This window comes from Harpegnathos saltator, unplaced genomic scaffold (genome assembly GCF_003227715.2).
Source record: "Harpegnathos saltator strain DR-91 unplaced genomic scaffold, Hsal_v8.6 scaffold18, whole genome shotgun sequence".
Classification (NCBI taxonomy): Eukaryota; Metazoa; Arthropoda; class Insecta; order Hymenoptera; family Formicidae; genus Harpegnathos; species Harpegnathos saltator.
The window spans coordinates 1,418,915-1,438,730 of record NW_020229961.1 but is presented as its reverse complement, the minus strand read 5'-3'; the positions used below and the strand labels follow the sequence as shown (position 1 = coordinate 1,438,730).

Sequence of the window (19,816 nt, the reverse complement as noted above, 5' to 3'; positions counted from 1 at the left end):
TGACACTGCGCGATTGACTGCGCGGTGGAGAGCGGGGGGAGGGGATAGAGTATGAGTGACGGCGGTGATATGGAAAGCTTAATAGCGTGGAAATTCGATTAAAGCGCGCTCACGTTCGTTCGAAATTGTCATGAGCGCGCGTGCAAAGCTCGTAAGAAAAGGCACGCACGCGCGCCTCGATGCAAAAAGTTCAAAAACTACGAGCTTTCGTTTTATTATCGCACGACACTGTTCCACGTTGTGTATCGAAACACCGAGGGGGCTGGAGGAGAGGGGGATATCGGACAGTTGGAAAGCAATTCATACAACGATATCGCTCTGCACCGAGGGCTGGTCAATGAAATGGTACGAGTAACATTTCGCGTCCCGAAATGACTGAATTAATCATTAAGCGCAGTTAGATCACGGAATTATTAGTTAATCCGGTTGCGTCCAATAAAAGGTATTACGCTATCGCTAATGAATAAATTTCGCAATCAGTCACCGTCATCATCGTCGCCGCCGCCGCCGCCGCCGCCGCCGTCACCACCGTCGTCCCCGCGTCGTCGCGTCGCGTTAGAAAGAAGAAAAGGAAAAAGCGAAGCGCAGAGGGAAAGAGGGGTTGATAAAATGTGACGAGTTCGAGAGTGAGAGGGGGAAGGAGGTGGTAATTATCATCGACGTTGCGATTAAACGTACGCCCGGTGAAATCGTGCGGCGGAGAAATCGCGGTCTCGCGAGCGGACAAAGCACGCACATGATTTACCCTTCCGCACGCGAATTGCATCCCCTCGATCGCGGCAATTTCCGATTCGACTCGCGTCGTTTCTTTTTCCTCTCTCCGTTCGCTCCCCCCCCCCCTCTCGCTCTCTCTCTCTCTCTCTTCCCTACGAAGGTGAACAAAAATCTGCTCAACTGAGGAGACGAGCGTGGCGGATACGGCCTTATTAGCGTTGCAATTATATCGCGCGTATCACTGTATTACACAATGAGAGTAACGAGCGCGTGCAGTAATAAATTACGACGGCTCCCGTAATCATTACCGCGGAGTTTCGTGTAACAGCGTCCTATCAGTTTACATTCGACTTTAATTGCAGTGCGCGGCGGGCGCTCGCGCGTGCGCGCGCTCGCGCGTACTCGCGCGGCGCAACTGTAGCAACGTCGGCGTCGATGGAGGTGGAGGCGGAGGCGGTCGTTCAGAGTGGCGCGGCTTTTTGGAACGAGCGAACGAATTCACCCCGCGGTCAGATATAGTTATGACGGTACGAATAATTAAAAGCACTTTTAATAAATTAATATAATATTACCACTCATTTTCCGGGGCATTATCCCCGCGAAACATTTAATAATGCCCCACAGTGAGCGGGGGTGGGCCGCCACCGCCGCCGCCTCCTCCTCCGCCTTCTCCTCCTCTTTTGCCCACCACCCTCTCTTTTTTTAACCATTTTTTCCCATTTTTCTTCCTTTTTCCCCCTTTTTTCTCGATCGACGGGTTCATTAATTCACCGCGTTGCGCTCTTCGCGAAATTATTCCGCCCACGGTATGCGCGACGCTGAACACACGTTGTATCGGCCATCGAACTTTTCTTTTTTTACTCCTCCCCCCTCGCCCTCTGCGCGCGGGACAAAATAATGATGTTGAAATTAAAAACATGTATCGTGCAAATTATTCGTCGCGAGGGGATAGGTCGCACGGGGTGACGTTCGTGTCGGCAGAACATACAGAGAGAGAGACAGAGAGAGAGAGAGAGAGAGAGAGAGAGAGAGAGAGAGGAGAAAAATGGTACTCTCTCTTGGATCAGGCATACACGCGCGTGAAACTTGCAAACTCGACTCGCGCCGACTCGTTGCTATCGGCGAAAAGACGCACGGGTGTCGCGCAATCGGCCTTCTTCCCGGTGTCGACGTGCCGTACCGTTATTACGCGATTTAATTGTTTCGTATATCATATGTCATATTAAATATTCATAAATTGAATATTTAATACGATCGCGGGTTACGCGTGTCTGTTCGTTAACTAGGGGAAGATAAATGAAAAACGATAGCGATCTTCCCTATCGCGCAAAGGCGAGAGAGGCAAGTGCGTGCTGAAGCTTAAAACTTTATTTATATGCAAATGAAATTTCAGATAAATGACGCATACAAGCAGCGATATGTGAAATTTAATTCTTCGGACTTTCTTTACAGCGCGCGCGCTGCATATTTCGCCGATATTAACCCGTTACCGCCCTCGCACGCGCGCTCGCTCGCTCGCTCGTTATCTACGGCTGAATAACTGGATCCGATGACCGCGTTTGCGCGCGTAAAACCGAGTAAACGCGCGTCAATCTTATCTCTTGATTTACGCGAGCGCGTAAGACTGATAAAATCATTTTTACCCGCCGGAATTACTTAATCCCGCGGAGGTAACCTCGAGTCAGTTAGTTCGTCGCGTCGACATTTTCTTGTCGAAGGACGAATCTGGCACGATCGCGCTCCTCCATCTTCGAAATTTCGACGCTGCCGAAGCAAGAACGCTTCGTCTTGCCGCGATCGTGCGCACGGAAAGAGTGGCCGCGGAGCAATGGGCGAGATTAAAGGGGAGGAAACGAAGGGAGAGAACGCCACGATGGTCATTTTTCTACGCGACGCTAATGTAACACACCCACACGCGACGTATATAAATCATAAATCGCGCGGGGCGAAACAGTTTGGCGAATGCGCGTGGGAATGCGCGTTGAAATTCTTACGATTTCGTGAGAGAGAGAGAGAGAGAGGGGGGGGAGGGGAACGCGCGGCATTTCCGCAGTGACACGCGAAGTTTTATAAATGTGCCGCTGCCGCCGCGCTGTGCGGCGTTTAATGGCCGAGCGAGAAGAGAGCGCAAAAAGCGAGAAGTATAATAGGCAGTCGGGGAATACGCGCGTCGCGGTTATACGCGAGAAGATGAGGAGAGGAGAGGTGACGTCGTGCAACATCTAAACCCACCTACACTTCTTCGGACAGACACTTCGAGGTTATCGCGCAATGGCACGTCAGATGCAGCTGTGAAACGCGCGCGCGCGCGCGCGGTTGTGTGAGTGAGTGTATGAGCAAGTTTTACACACACACACACACACACACATACACACATGCACACAGACACGTATCGTCACAACACGACGTACAAATGTACACGAGAAACAAATACGCGCGCAGAGACACACGCACACACGATGTGTACACCCCCGCCTCCGCGGGGGTGTCTTACTCTCTTCATCCCTCGTGTCCCCTGCTCCTCCTCCTCCTTGCCTCCTCCATTGATCACAGCGCGAATTTCCGCAGACGCGTGTCTCGTAATTATCTCGCGTCGACCCGCCGCCGCCGCCGCCGCCGCCGTCGTCGTCATCGTTGCGTCGCGCCACGTCGCGATTTTACGCAAACACTCCCGGCGAATTTTTATTATTTTTACAAGATGAATCAACAAAATGCGCAAGTTGCACGCATGCACGCACGCGCGCGCATGTACCTAAGTTAGTTGGCGTGTTTTTGTTATTTTTGCCGACGGGGCGAACGGGATGGGCGATGTTATTTTTCGACAACGTTGTTTCTCTATTATTTTTCTCTTATTTCGCATTTCACCGAAAAGCAGTCGTATAAAAAATATCGCGCTGCGCACGCCTCAAACTCTGCCGGGAAGTTTCGCGTGTCGCCATCGACGCGTTTCTCCGCGTACTTTTCCCGCCGGCGTCGTGAACGGATAAGAAGTCGCCGGATCGAGTCAACGGAGAGCGTGCCTCGATATTCCTCGTCCATCTTGGGCGTGCCATTAGTCAATTTTTGTGCGCGCGCGGCAGAATGAAATTCCATTCTCCGTACTTGCGGAACGCGCAAGCGCAAGCGCACGCGACATGTTCAAGTATCAGGCAGAGTGAGAGAGGACCGAATTACTCGGCATCGAGTGGCAAAACTGCTGCCTACTACCGTTCGCGTCCGGACGAAAAAAAAAAAAAAGAGTATCGGGGCGAGAGAGATCGTAGCCTCGAATTATCGGGAATGGAACGGAGGCCCCCTAAAAACGCAATTTGGCGCGGCGAATTTTCGCAATGCGTCCAGAGCGGAGTGCTGCCATTGTCGGAGCGCGCGATATCAACGAGTATCGTGTCGTATCGCATCGTATCGCTTCGTAACGTAACGTATCGCGAGATAGAAAGAGAGAGAGAGAGAGAGAGAGAGAGGAGGGAGGAATAGGGAGAGCGAGAGAGGGAGAAGAGCGACGAGAGACAGGGCAGCGTCGGTGGAGGAGAATCGTCGTCGAAGCGCCGAAATAAAAGCTCGAAAATCGTGACGGGACTGGCGCGGTACGGGGAGGGGGGAGGGAGAGTGGTTGAATTCTCCCCGTTCGGACGCCCCGCAGCGCGTTCCCCGCGTTCTTGATGCTGATTTTTCCATTCCGATGGTAAAATACCTGGCGGCGATGCACGCGCGCGTACGGACGCGAGCGGCGGCTGATTGCGGACGCACGCGATTCAATTAACTCGACGAGCGAGGAGAGAAGAGGACACTCGTTGTCATCCTCGTTCTCTTCCTCCTCGCCGTCGTCGTCGTCGTCGTCACTGTCGTCGTCCTCCTATTCCTCCACCGGGTAATGTAGTATCGTAGTGTCGCCACGTTCCTTCTCTCCCCCTACGCACCCGCCGATATCCTCGCACCAAACTTCGCATCCTCGTCGTCCTTGCGAGCTACGTCATCACCGTCGGCGGACCATGCGCGTATCATCGCGCGCTCGGTATCTCTCAATCGTCGTCGGTATGCTCGGTGCAATTTAGCGCGCCGACAGTAAAGTGCGTGCAGTCGATAAGACGTAATGGTAGGTATTTACTGTTCGCGTATTCTCCGTGCGTCCGTTTTACGGTTGCGCTATCCTATTCTCGGCTCGACCTCTCTCTCTCTTTCGTGCGCGTCAGTCCCGTAGTGGAGAGTCCGCGTCTGGGACAAAGCGGCGGCGGCGAAGTCGAGTCGGCGATCGGTGTCGCGAGCGTTCGCCGGCGTCCGGGTGTAAACTCGTAATAAGAGGCTTTTTATGATTTTGCGGGTGTCGACCGTAAAGAGCGCGGCAATTTCCGAATTACGAGCGGAAACTCAAGGCTGAGTCCTCGTTCACCTCGTGCGAAGGCGTTGATAGTGAGAACAAGTGAGTGAATAAGAATGAGAGAGAGAGAGAGAGAGAGAGAGAAAGAAAGAAACACGGTTATCGATGTGCTTCGTCGGCTCTTGTCGCATTTGAAGATGAGCGAGGAGCAATTCGCGAACGTTCCAAGGATCAGGAGTCTGAATAGGCGCGAGGAAAATTCAGCCGCACGATCAAGGAGTGCGATCTCGCGTCGTGTCGAAAGCTCGCGGCCACGCGAAGCTCTTAATCCCTTAATACGTCCGCAAACACAGAACAGTTGGTCGTTCCATTCAACAGGCATCGAACGCAAATGATAATTGACGCGTACGAGCTAAGTAGGATTTCAAAGTACAGCGCACGCGAATGACGCTTTGGACGAGTTATGCCGCCCCGACAGTACGCTGTATTACCCGAATTAGTCGATACAACGTTCGCGTGTCCCTTTGCGAGAGGGAAATGCCATTAAACTGTTATTCGCTCCTCTTTACTGACCGTTGTCTTCTCTCTCTCGCTCTCTCTCTCTCTCTCTCTCTCTCTCTCTCTCTCCCTGCCGTCGCGCGGCAACACGCTTTAACGAGTATATCGGGATACACGTGAGACTCGAGGTCGAGTATAAATTGATCTCGTTATTCCGCATAAATCATTCATAACGCGCCGCGTGTGTCGACGACGCGAAATTCTTACGTCAGGTCGGCGAGTGGGGATCGTCTTGGCGCGGTTAAATCGCACCGACCGGAGTCTTATCGTCTCACATCGACGGTCTGTACGAAGGCCGTGCTTCCCTGTTCGCGTGTCATTCGCAGGAGGCGACGAACGGTATCTTCATTTGCCGCGAAATTCAGGACTCGCGCGCGCGCGCGCGCGCGCCTTCATTATTCCCGGATTTACAAAGCCGAGCGAAATATAATTTGCCACGGCGCTAATTTCGAATAATCTAAATCCAGAGGCGTCGCGCGTTATCTATACATCGCCCGATACATAATTCACGTAATGTTTCCGATCAGAGATCCCGGCAATGATACAATCCATGCGGCACGTCGTCGAACTGGCGCTACTAGCGACGGAAATAAAATCATTTCGCCGCGATAAATTCGCTTACGACGCGCGAGTGCGGGACGGCACGCGCGATCGTACAACAAAATTAAGGCGAGGTAAACCGCGCGCGCGTCGTTTAATTTATTGCCGTACGAATCGCCGCGGAACTTCCCCGGCGGGCCTAATAATAGTGGGTGCCCCTTGGGCCGCTTGGCTATCACTACGGGCCTGGCCGGGGCGTGCGTGAGAGCCCCCCGCTGTAAATCTAGCGGGTGTTCCACGGAGCCCCGGCCGGAATCCTGGAGTTTCGCGCCGGCGTATGTAATTTTGATGTTGGGCTGGAATTACCGCGCGTTACGGCGCCGTTTCTGCCGTCACGATTTTTCCTCCTCGCGCCGCAGCACACGAATCATTCGAATTTCGAAGACGTCCGTCTTCTTCCTCTCTCTCTCTCTCTCTCTCTCCCTCCCTCTCTCTCTCTCTCTCTGTCGGAAGTCGACGGTACAAAGCGAGGAAGCCGGATGTCATCGTCATCAACAACGAACACGCGTGAGATTTCGGTCCCGGCGAGACAGCGAGCGGACAGATAACATAGCGAGGAGGGAGGGGAAAGGATACACAGAGTCGCAATTGTTTTCCACGCAGTCGGTGCTCGCAGCACAACCGCACGAGCATCGCCGCGCGTCGCGGAAAATTGCGGGGAGGTTTCACAATTTGGCGAGTTAATTACAGCGTTTAAATGTAATCTTTTAAAAGCACCCGCGCGCTAGCGCGTGCGCGCGCACGCATGCGTGCTTGCGTGGGCTCTCACGTTCGCGCGCGTTTACATTTACAAACATTTCCATTTTATTATTCCAACACTTGCGGGAGCACGTAGGGGACGAGTTTTCTCCGATAATAAAACATTCCCTCCCCCCCTCCCCCGTGCCGCGGACTGCGATTATATTTTACATATATTTTATGCGAATCTCCGCATATGTCGCGCACACACGTTCCTGTGGCGTCTTCATCTCTGTCGTCTCTAAGCGGCACGATCGTCGGGACGATCGTGCCGCTTAGAGACGACATCGGGACGACGGAAACGTGCAAATCAGAATGCGCCGCTTCTGATCGCCCGCAACGTGCGACCGTAAGCAGCACGATAATCCTGCAGTAGGCACACTGGATCACCAGCCAGGATACGCGCGTCATCAACGTCGAGGAGGAACATGAACACGATCAGCCGCGGCCGGGCGTTCTCGCGGTGTCGACGCCGAAACGCCGTTGAAGCGCGCGGCTCTCATTTTTGCGATCAGATCTGCCTTCGCCGCGACGATGACGACGATGAACGACGGCGACCCGAGAACCTCGTCCTCTCTTTGCAACGCCCAACGCCCGTGTGATAGATTCCGCGCCCATCTTGTTAGGAACGAATTGGCGCCCGCGACTTTGGAATCGAAGGGATGGACCCGCGCGCTTTGGGCTTCAAACAAGCGCTTGTCTCCACTTCGCCGGCGTGCCGCAGCATTTTACCCGGCTATCCCCGCTTTCTTCTTTCTTTACATCCGCCGCGATCGCGTGCACCGGCGCTCTCCGATATACACGACGTATATACCGAGGTGTATCCTTTCGATGTACCGCGCGCGCACATACGAACGTATGCCGTTGCAGATACGAGTGTTTAAAATGGTGTTTCGGAATTCAGTCGCCGCGAGGGCCGCCTCGAAACAGGCGTTTGTATTTTTTTTTTTTATTTTTAAGAAAACCTGGTCGAAGTATCGCCGCGTCAGCGCACTCGTTCATCGTTCGCGTTGTAGAAACTTGATCGATCTGAAGCGTCGGTTTCGGGCTTCCGGGGGAATTCGTGCGCGCGCTTGTGATTGGTCTAACGGAAATTCTATTCGCTTAAGATAGTTATCCCGACGATATCATAAAAAAATGCGTTCATGCGATAGAGAGTCAATTAATACATAGATGAAAAAAGAATATAGCGTATACGTCGAGAATAATGATTAGTCATTACGTGTAATCAATGGATAAAGTGAGCAAAACAATACATTGCACTTTCCCGTAATCTTTTTGTTATCTTCTTTAGAATCGCTAGAATCGGACATTTGGATAACATTTGTGGATTCAAACAAGGCGAGGAGGAAGCAATTGTAAAGGCAAAGATAACAATTACGTATTTAATAATGATGCGCGACGATAGATTTGAACTTGAATCTCACACACAACCGCTCTGAAATAAGAGCGGAAAAAATGTTGGCAGATTCGAGATGGAAGTTGCGCCATGGGCATTAGACGAACGTTATTATAAGCAAAATCCAGCATTCTTATGCTAGATTCTAAGGAGTTTGTTGTTTTGTAACATTTGCCGCCTTTGATCGAGAGCTGAATAAATTACGGACTTGTGTCCGGACCGGCCGTCACTCGACTGTTTGATCGTAATCATCAAATAATCGCCCGCCACGAATACTGGCCTGAATTTCAACTCCGGGACATCTCGTCACTATCGCAAAATTCATCGTCTGTTAACTCTGGTGGGCCGGACATTTAACCTTTAGAGAACCGACATTTTTCCCTTAAAATTTGCAATTTTTTTTTGCGGAAAATTTATATATGTAACCATCATGTCGCATGTAGAGTTTTCGAGTTTGTTAGCGGCTCCTGTAGGAGCTACCCCGGTCTTCTAAAGGTCAAAGCCCTGAATACTGCCGTGAATCGGACATTTTGGGCAGACACGTCGTGATGTTCACAAGAACATATTTCAAGGAAAAAAATAAAGCCAGAAACGAAAGAAGAGCGTTACTGACGTGTTCAAATTTTCTAAGTCAATGCCGCGTTTCAAATAGTTCAGTCTTTGATGCAGAGCCAGATTAGTGTCTCAAGGCAACTTGATGAGTTCAGCGAGGACAAAAAGACGCAAATTTCTGGGACCGGTCAACAACAGATGATCAATGATATTATAGAAAGTTCCGGGGCTCATTACCCGGGGTCAATGTACAAAATTCGGCGTCTCACCGTTTTAGGCTGATTTTCACATACCTGCAAGTCTACGGCACATCCACGCCTCGTATTTCCTCCATCTTGACCGCTCGATTTCTTTTGTGCTCCCGGCTGCTTCGTCGTCCTGAGACACTAACACGAACACCGACATTCCCTTATGAGCACGATCCGACCGAGCAGACGCGTTCACGTCAGCGTATGCGATGACGACGGTAGGTACGACTTTCGTTCTGAGAATCGACGAAACCTAACCTTCGTGCGTCGCGAATCGTAACGGTCGCTCTAAAGTGCGGCCCGGGAACCGCTACTAATGCTTTGAAGCGTTTCTCTTTCTCGTTCTATTTCTCGGATGCAAACGAAGAGAGAGGGAGAGAGAGAGAGAGAGAGAGAGAGAGAAGTAAAAACGCTTCTGTAGGGAAAGCATTTGTAGGGATTGATGACCGCACTTCTAGTCAGACTCGAACGTGCCGCGACCTGCACGCCGCTCTTCGGCCCGAAACGAAATGGCTCGTCTAATGGAAAGGCGCCGAACGAGACAGTACGAAAACAGGCGAAAAGTTATCCCCACCACCCGCCAGGCGTCGTCGCGCCTGCCGCGTGATCACAACAAACGAAGCGTTCTCAAACACCGAAGACCTTCGAAGGCGGTCGGACCGATCGCGTCGTTCGGTGTTGCCATTACATTTCGAACCGGCGTGGGAATGGCCGCGTGCAGTGTTACCGGCGCGTAACCTTGCTATTCGCGTCGGTACTCGCGTTTGGATATCTATCGGACTCTATCGTCGCGACGTCACCGTGTTCATTGCGACATACATTCTGCGAACGAATCGTTGGTGTCAGTGCTAAGTGAATGAGTCTCCTGGACGACGGGAGGAGCGGCCGGACGTCCAGACTGCTGCGTGCCGAGAAGCCATGATGGAGGAAGCGGAATATTCAGACGAGGACGACTTGACTTTGTACATCCTCAGGTACGCCGAGTCGTTTATTGAAGGACGGCAGATTTCGCATTTCACTTTGCCGTTCGTCGCTGGCGACCTCGTCGAGAACGACGAGACGCGGCCGAGTCGAGATTTGGACCGGCTTTCATAGCGCGTCATTCATCAGGCGGCAGGTTAGGAGCTTGGGTGTCGCGATTACGTGAATATTTAATCATTCGTCGATCTCGCGCCTCTGCTTTATGCTGCAGAAAGTATCGAGCGAAACGGTCGAATAACAGTTACATGGATATGAATCTGCAATTAATTATGCCCACGATTAAAGATCGATTTGCAGCTGTGAACAGTCTAGCGTGTTTCTTGCGAATACTGCTTTTTTGCGTCTATTAACGCTCCTCGGGTCGCGAGTTCGACCTTATTTACATCTGCCGACGTTTCCTGTATTCAATCTTGTTGTTGTACGGATTCGGAATTTCATAATCGCTACGTGTTCTCCGACATTCTCCGACAAGGCAAGCTTTGTAGCTTTGCCCTTACCTTTACACCTGCCTCATCAGCTCTTTTAAGAGCTTCGGATATCAGGAGAAGGAAAAGAGAGATTATGAGAATGTGAAAACGTGTCGTTACTCTTACCCACTTATCTCCATAGATCTTCGTCAACTGACGCAAAATATTGCCGCCTAATACGCGTGAAAGAAAAATTTCGACTCGGCGAGTGAAGGGCGAATTCCCGCGAGGGAATTTACCCCGCGACGAAAATGCTGCTGATTTGAGCGAAATACACCCCCGATCACACGAATTGCGAACGAGAGGCACCGATCGGCAGAAAACTGCCGTGCCACTCGCGACACGGTTATTTCGTCGTCTAGTCTGGTCTGTCGGTCTATAACCCCGCGAGTATAGTTGCGAGCTATCTACTATGTACGCACGCACGAGCAGCTTGGGTTGGGCTGCGGGAGCCGGGGGGGGGGGGCGGGGAGGGGGGAAGGTGGAAAAAAGAGCACGGATCGAAGATGAATTATCGTGCGTGCCACGCTGCTGAGCCCCATTAAATGCGGTTTGCGGGAAACTATAATGTTACCGTATTGCGGGCCGATATAATCGTAGAATTAATTGTGTAATTAACCCGCGGAGAATTGGCTGAATCGCGCATAACATCGCCGACTCAAGGGGAGTATGCAACGGCGGCTACTGCGGGATGAGGGAGAGAGGGAGGGAGGGAGGGAGAGCGGGCGGGGATCACTCGGGCTCTTCCTTTCGTGTGCGTACTTGTGTCGTTTGGCGAAACGACTGAAATCCGTTCGGGACCGGGAGAATTTTGCCGGCCGAAATACTCGCGGTGTTATAAAATTGCGCGCGGAATGTGTGCGCCGGGAGAGATGGAGCGACGACACAGAGACGATCCGTGCCGGCTTTTCTCTCTCTCTCTCTCTCTCTCTCTCTCTCTCTCTCTCTCTCTCTCTCTCTCTCTCTCTCTCTCTCTCTCTCTCTCTCTCTCTCTCTTCTCTTTCCTTTTACCCTTTTTTTTTCCTTTCTTTGTTTCTCCCTCTCTCTGTCGCTCTCCATCAGTTTCCCTCTTTTTCGACTTTCCCTCGCAGTGCGTTTGGCGTGCGAGGCCAATTGCGCCTCGCCTTTTTTCGCCACCATTAAGTTGCGTAACTTTCGCCCGCTGTCTAATTTTCACGGTGACGTTAAGCGCGCTTACGCTTTTAGCGACTTATCGTTCCGCACGCCGCGCTAACTTCGCTTTCTCGCCTCTTCTCTCTTTTTCCTTCCCTTTCCGCGCGATTCACGGCGAAAAGAAGAAGAAAAAAAAATAGGATTCCCGGTCGTTCTGCCCGCGTCGAGATAAAGTAGATACGATAATCCCTTTGTTTCGCTCGGTCCGATGCGCTGCACGCTATTTTCGACGGTTTTTCTCGCAACCTTCGCCCTAATACCGCCTTTTAGTCTGCGACCTCTAATTCTGGTCGTCCTTAAATATGCCGGACGCGTGTCCCGCCGCCGATCGAACGCGCGCGCGCGAGCGAGCTCGAGCCCCCCTTGAGAAAGTTGGGAGCGAAATTTTTTTTCAACGCGCACAAGTGCGGGATACAAGCTGGAGGAGGAGAAGGTGGAGGAGGAGGAGGAGGAGGAGGTGGCGGTGGATTAATCGGGCGTGCCGAACTTGTCGAATTTGAATATCGAGCGGCGTCCTTGGCGCCCGCGACGCGCGAACGCGATACATTCCATCTGCCGGATTACACGGAGGCGAGAGAAAAATCGTGCCATTCGGCGAGCAATTAGCGCGACGTTTGTTCCGCAGGCGTAAGAATATTTGCGAGAGAAAGAGCTGCCTGCCTGCGAAGACGCGCCTCGAACGTGTCCTTAATTGCACGTGTGCCGCCGCGCGTCATCGGGACGCGCGTACGAGCCGCAGCGGTGCAATTTTCATCACGACGGAAAAGATCACGTGACGTTTTCGCGGAATCGAAGAAACACAACGGTGTGACAGAAAAACTCTTCGCCGCCGTGTTGAGTGTGTTATCCTTAATCACTCTTGAACACCGCGAAAGAAACGCGTCGGTATTTTATTCGTATCAATTCGTCGATATCGTTAGATATTTAGAGAGAGGGGGAGGGGGGCAGTCAAAATATTCGATTTCTCAACGAAATTAAATCAATTACAACGAACGAATAATCGCGGCTCTCGCGTGTCTCTTCATCGCGTACGACGGCCGATAAACTCTTTGCACTTACTCCCCTTCTGCAAGAGGATGAAAGATGGGGCCGAACTTTCAGCCAGCCCAATACTAATGTCGCTTGTTCCTCCTCGTGATCTTTCGACTTCTCACGTCGGTATAACGTCGCGGATGGGAAAGTAACTCGAAGGATACTCGCCACCTGAGGTAGCCTAAGGAAATATCGATACCGCGCGGTCCCGTCGCGCGTCAAACCGCAGACGGGGAAAGGAACGTTTATTCCGCGTAATAACTTTTCTTTCCCCTTCGTCGGCGCGAAGGGGGCGGAGGGGGACTACGATGACGATGCGCGGCAGCGGCGACGAGTGCGGGACAGGTCTCGCGAATGTTTGAAACTCCTGCTGGGCCCTCGTTGTAACTTCGTAAATGGGGGAGGATTTGCCCGAGTAGACGGGCTCGATTACGGTGCCGCGTGCGAGACGCGAAACTTTGTGGAATTCGGCGCGAAACGCCTAGCTACGGGGGGAGGGGAGGGGGGAAGGAGAGGAGAGGAGAGGAGAGGAGTCCGGAACACGTGGCACTGCGTGAGCAAAGGCGTAGCGCAGAGGTGCGACTCCGCGAGAAACCTGTTCGTGCGGACGACTGAAGCGGTGCGGTGCTGAAGAATCTTTTATCAACGATAATGTCACTGTCGATCGTGAGCGGCCGCGGTAGATCGGAATGTGCATATTTAGCACGCCATTTCATTGTAACTGATTATGATAAATGCGCTGAGAGAGAGAGAGAGAGAGAATATATCATTGACACACAATGCCGTATAATTGAAACAAATATATTACATATCAATTTATACGCATACGGGGTCGTAATGACGACGCGATGAATGAAAGGGACCGGGTAGTTATCCTCGCGCGTGAAAGGAAGACGCACCTGTAGGATCGGCATCTCAGGTGCGCCCCTGTTTTCGAGGAGGTTGATCCCGTTTTCACGATTACGGTTTACGTTCGGTGCGCATCGCTGTGTTCTCTCCAATCGCCGAAGAAAAGGTCGGACCGCACAGCGATCCCGCGATTCGATCGGTCGATTTTGTGTACAGCGGAACTGGGCGACAAAAAGAGATGTCGTTGCCGATCTTTTCATTTTTGCTACGCCTCTGTGCGATGAGGGCACCCCGAAGAATCTCACCGACGCGACGGGACGTGCGAAGGGTGCGTAGCTCTCGACAAGTTTCCGAAAATCGCCCATGAATATCCGCCGGTGAGAGCAGACAATGTCCTCACCTTTGCCCTTGCTCTCTCTCTCTCTCTCTCTCTCTCTCTCTCTCTCTCTCTCTCGCGCGCGCGCGCGCGCGTGCGCTCGCTACGTCTCGTCTCGTCTCTCTCGTGTACCGATCTCGCGCATGTATTCGCACGCGCAGTATCTCGAAGTTTGATGGGTTGATGCCCTCAGCACCGTCCTCTCTCGCCATGCATCCCGGCCGAATCTAATTACTCACCGATCCACTTCGCCTCCGGTTACTTAATTTGCCCCGTTTGCGCGACACGCTCGTAAGCGAGGACATTTATTCGCTCGTCTTTTGTACGCCTTCAGGACATTCCGGATTTCTCTCTCTTTTTTTCTTTCTCCGTCTCTCTCTCTCGCTCTCTCTCTCTCTCTCTCTCTCTCTCTCTCTCTCTCTCTCTCTCTCTCTATCTCTCTCTCTCTCTGATTCGAGTCGTATTAGCGTTAATTATAAGGAATCGACGATGAAATCAGCGCTGCATGACGCAATGGTAAAATTGAACTGTGTGTGATAGCGCGAGATAATCGAGGCGGGGAATTCTTTGATCGGCGGCAAATGCGATTCCGCGAAGTTTCAGAATAGCAACGGGACGGGATCGCGATCCGGCGTGTAGTAATCTTAGCGAAGTAGCGAACAACGCGAAACACCGTCGTATCAATTGCATTCACATCTGGCAAAATCGCAGCAGAGACGACATCGGGCGATATCGTGCGAATGAATGGCAGCGAACGCGCAGAGTGGGCGAGTGAGCGAGCGAGAGAGGAAGAGAGAGAGAGAGTGGGTGAGGAAGGGACAGAGGGAGGTTGGAGTTTGATAGGTGGCTACGTTTCATGGCATTCCCGGTATGTGCATTCATCGGAGATTTCAAATGTAGGAATTCGCCGTGATTTGCACGACCAGTGCATTTCTCTTAATTCCACGGACCGCTCTCGTCACGGGCGCCACGTATCGGTTACGTCGTTGAGCTTAAGATCGAAATGCCTCCGTGCTTCGGCATCTCCGGGGATTATTTTCGAGACGCGCGAGTCTTATTTCGAGCGGCGAGGACGCCGGTAACCGGAGAGTTCGGCGCGCGCTTCGCTTCCGTGGAATAATTCAGTCGGGTCGATCGGCGTCGAAATAAATCCCCAAAGGACGCGAGTGATGCGCGTTAATTAATTTAACAGCGAATTAATCGCCGCGCGATACTCGCGCGATTTTACGCTCGCGGCGTCCGCCTGATGTTTCGACACGCACATACGCGCACACACACACACACACACACACATCACCTCGGTGTAGCCCTCTAGGTAGAGAGAGAACTCTTGGGCGGTATCCTGCTCGCGGGGAAAATCGTAGACGGCGGATTACCGTTATTGTTACCTCCTGACGCCGGCATTATCGCGGCGCGCCCAATTTTCCTCACCGCAAATATGCGAAAATGAGTCTTACGTGCAATCGCACGTGACTGCTGACGTGGTCTTACGTAAAGCTCGCTTCTGCGTATCCCCCGCGTGTCGCCTCTACCTTCGCGCCGTTGGAAATTGGCCCCGCGAGTTATACCGTTACCGTGCGCCGGGAAATACGCGCGACGAACCTGCCCGTCCCGTAGATTGTGCGTTTTTATGCATTACCAAGCGAGGAAGGTGGATATATTCTCGAGACTTGCAACAATCTTCGTCGCGCACACGAGGATCGGGATAATTAATCGTCCAACTAATGAATTCGTAGTCGTCGAGTCGTCCGAGTCAGTTTTTCCCGTTCTCGCAAATTTCTCTCTCTCTCTCTCTCTCTCTCTCTCTCTCTCTCTCTCTCTCTATTTTTCTCTGAGTCGCGAGAAGAGAAACTCGATCGCATTTCGTCCTTCCTGCTGGATAATTGGGGAACAATCGTCGCCGTCTCGCCGGCAGCCTTGTCCTTCGACGTCCCGGCCGTGCGGGGCATGTCGCCTCGAGAGCGAGCGATTTTCAACCAGAGAGATAGAGAGAGAGAGAGAGAGAGAGAAAGAGAGAGGGAAAGAGAGAGAGAGAGAGAGAGAGAGGAGGCGGCCCTTTCGCGAGAGCGAACGCGACCCGCTAATTCATTCCTGGCGTGCGTCCCCGCGCCGTCGCGACCGCGACAGGCGCGAAATAAATCTTGCCGTCGTTCAAACGACATTAAACGCGCGGTCGACGTCGAGCGATAAACGATCCGCGCGTACTATACAGTCGCGTATTCCATTAACCAGGCGGGTTTCGCAAGGCGCGAGAGCGCGAGCGCTTCATTCAGTTCGTGACGCGCCTTTCTCGTGTCTTGCGCGCGCGCGCGCTGTCTTGCTCGCGAAGGACGACAGCGAGGGAAAGAGAAAAAAGACAGAGAGAGAGAGAGAGAGAGAGAGAGAGTCGGATGTCGAATAAACGATTACGAAATTACGTTCCTCTCGCGGCTTAACACGGCTCGACGGTCGGAGGGAATGTATCGGCCGGGTGTATTAAAGACTGCGCTTTATTACGCGTCGCGTCTCAATTAATGCGGCGAGCTTCCGAAACCGGCTCGATGTATTCGCGCATTAAAATTCCACGTATTCCCTGCGTCACGCCTTGTCGCGTGCGTGAGTAATCTGGCATTAATTACCAGCGGTAACGCGGCATCGGACTCGCGCCGCGCAAAACGAAGCTAACCACGGCGACACGGAGTCGACGGCTGTTTCTCTCACCTAATTTCGCCAAGGATATATTTATGCGCCGACCACGGCCGAGGAGGCGATCTGCGCTACCTGTAGCGTAATTAAGTCACAATTATGCCCGATCTCTCAATTCGCCGATCGCGACCGGCTATCCGCGCGTCGTAACTCCGCCGCGCGGCCGCCTATAAGCGCGCATCCGGTCTCTCGGCGCGCGTAAATAAATATGCACGGGAGCGCAAATAATTCGCACGGCGGAAACTAGGATGAGAAACTGAGTCGCGCCGTGCGCGTAAACGTAAATTGTTGACGACTCGAAACTATCCTCGCGCTCCGAGGAGTCTCCGTGCGCGATACGTAACGGTGATGTGAGAAAGAGAGAGAGAGAGAGAGGGGGGGGGGAGCGAGAGAAAATAACGACGTTATATTCGACGTAGTCGAGTACATCTTTGGAATTTTTCCGATCATTAGTCACACAGTGGCAGAGTTCCAAAGTGATAAGTTCAGAGTGATAATTCAACGCGTAACTGCACGAGCTTCGACTTGCTCTCCTCTTTTCCCTCCCCCCCTCTCCTCCGCCTCCGCTCCCTCCCGTGCGTGGTTCTCGCGGAAGACGACCGCGGCGAAAAATTCCTCGCGGTTTTCTCTCGAATGGCTCGGCATTAGCGCGCCGCCGCGGCCGCGCCGGGCCCTTCAATTACATCTTACACGTGTAAACTTTTAATCAAGTCTCTTTATCCGCTCGCGAGACTTTGAAGGGACTTTAGATTACGTGGCGTGCGCTCGCTCGAGCGCACACACAGACGAGCGGGCGAGACGTTTGAAAAGGCGCGCGAGCGCGCGCGACTCGCGCTCGTCGTTTTTCTCCTTCGAATACGGCACGTCGAGCGTGTGAATAACTCGACATTAATTTCTACGCTCGGTTCGGGGGGGGGGGGGCACGTCGTAACGCGCGCGCGCGCACACACGTACGTTACACGATCGCATCTCCTTAATTCAGTTCCCCATAAATAAGTGACTTTTTGCGACTCTGTCGTAAATAAGGCCGGCATCGCCTCTGGCACTAGATACTCGGCTAAACTGCGCTTCCTGCCAAGTCGGGATTTATGGATTACGCGGCGTTTCGGCTTAAGTTATCACGCGCGCGCGCGTTGTAAAGTCGGAGAAATATTAGTCGTTGACGGCGGTCGTATATAGAGCGGACGCGATGTCAGCGAGACACTTCAAACGGTATCAAAGTTGCTCGCCTTACGACGCTCGTTAAACTGATATCGTCGATGCAGCGCGCGGCCCGCGGTGACGACGGCGCGGGCCGCCCGCGTGCCGTTGCCAATTCTTCTTACCGAATACGCACGGCGCGCCCCGCGGAGACCCCGCGAGAGAGTCGCGAATTTCATCCAGCTCTCCTCGACAAACGTTTTCACCGCTACTACCGCGCGCGGCTGCCGTGCAAACCTGCTGCCGGCACACCTGCTGCTCGGCTTTTCGACAATTTCCCGATCTTGCGTTCCGACTCAGCTAACCGCTCGCGAGTCGAGTTTCGACTCCTCGCCTCGTCAAGAAGGCGGAATTTTTCCCGAATAAAAGTCGAAGCTCGTCGCGTCTACGTCGCGTCGCTACACCGCGTTTCTTTCCCTTTCCTTTCTTTTCTTTTCGTTACACTGCCAGATACTACATAACGAGGAAGGAAGGAAGGAAGGAAGGAAGGAAGGCAGGGACGAACGAACGAACGAACGAACGTGTCGTACGACTGCGAGAGGGAACTCTCAGGGCGCGTAACGCCAGGCGTAACTCGCGGGTTGCGCCTCGTCTTTTCCCCACGGAGGGAAAGAAGATCTTCCCTCCGCGGTCGGATCACCGATCGCTTCTCTTGTCATACCTTTTCCCCAGGACCGCGCGCGTAATGCGCGAGCCGAAGCGCGAGTCGCGAATCGGCGAGCGTGACTGGCGGACTTTTGGCACGGGGCATCGTAAATGGTTTACGCTCGGCGATGTGAGTCGAGGCGAGACGGAACGAGGCGATACGAAGAGCGGCGACGGCGAGGTCGTCTGCTGGGGTGGCGCGCTCGATTCCCTCCAGTCTCATTCCCTCTCTCTCTTTCTCTCTCTCTCTCTCTCTCCCTCCCTCCCTCCGTCTGGATCTCTTCCCTCCGTTATAACATGCGATTTCTCTCTCTCCCGCCCCTTCCTCTGTCCCTTCCCCCCTCCTCTCTCTCTCTCTGTGTGTGTGTGTGTGTCTCTCTCCCTCTCTCTCTCTCTCTCCGCTTCTCTTGCCGAGGGAGTCGCTTGAAAACTCGGTCAAAGTCTCGTCGTCGTGTCGCGTCGTCTCGCTTTGGGGATTCGAAGGAAGGGTCGTTTCTCTCTCCAACCCTCGTCGCCTCTCCGCTTCGCTCCGCGCCGAACCGCGTCGCGCTCTCTCTCTCTCTCTCTCTCTCTCTGTCTCTCTCTCTCGTGCCCGGCGACTACTCTATTTCCCGTCCTCCTTCTTTCTCTTTCTGTCGCTCCCTCTCGTGGAGGAGAGAGGTTGTCGGCGGTGCCACGCCGCCTCGTAATCAGACGCGCGCGAAACGCCCGCTCCGATTTCGAGAATGCTCGCTCTCCTTTCGGAGCGACGGGACTTTTTGGGTCGCATCCTTTCGCGTCGCACTTTTTCAGCGACCGAGCTTATCTCGTTTCTTCCTTTCTTTCTTTCTTGGCCGATCTCTTTGGCCGATCGCCCGCTACGTTCTCGCCTGTGGCTCACAAAGGGCTGAAAGCAGCAGCGGCAGCGGCAGCAACGAAGCTTTCGCGATTCTCCTCTACCCTTCTGCCACCGTACCTCTCCCCCTGCCTGCCTTCGCGCCTGCCTCGCATTCATTCGCCTTCCTCTACGGAAGAATCGCGCAGCGCTCTCGACTTTCGGGGACCTCGGTATTTCCGCGTGTTACGTGTATGTACGCTCGGGGAATGAAAATCGTGCGCGAGCGCGGTAATAATTTCGGGGCGCGCGCTGACGTGTGTCTGTGTGTGTGTGTGTGTGTGTGTGTGTGTGTCGAGACAATGGCGAAAATCGTCCGAGGCGCGCGGCCGCGATATTCACGCGTGCCGGCGAAGCGGATTCTGTTATCGGGTGAACGCGCGCGCGCGCGCGAGTATCGAGTATTAACC

At 53.1% G+C, this 19,816-nt stretch overlaps 2 protein-coding genes across 4 annotated transcripts in view; one reads left to right on the top strand and one right to left on the bottom strand.

Annotated features, from left to right (window-relative positions):
• Tdg (Thymine DNA glycosylase) overlaps positions 1–19,816 on the top strand; it is a 125,283-nt gene that overhangs the window by 27,533 nt on the left and 77,934 nt on the right. Inside the window, exon 1 of one of the 2 annotated variants that reach the window (XM_025297533.1) lies at positions 9,846–10,098. The exons of the other annotated variant lie outside the window; for it this stretch is intronic. Coding sequence (XP_025153318.1) covers positions 10,043–10,098 — 56 coding nt within the window. The 5' untranslated portion in view covers positions 9,846–10,042. Of the gene's footprint in view, positions 1–9,845; positions 10,099–19,816 lie in introns of those variants that run through there. 2 annotated transcript variants of the gene reach the window in all.
• Positions 1–19,816, bottom strand: part of Dnmt3 (DNA methyltransferase 3) — a 146,242-nt gene that overhangs the window by 51,681 nt on the left and 74,745 nt on the right. Inside the window, exon 1 of one of the 2 annotated variants that reach the window (XM_011140152.3) lies at positions 9,170–9,433. The exons of the other annotated variant lie outside the window; for it this stretch is intronic. The gene's annotated coding sequence lies outside the window, so the exon portion shown is untranslated. Of the gene's footprint in view, positions 1–9,169; positions 9,434–19,816 lie in introns of those variants that run through there. 2 annotated transcript variants of the gene reach the window in all.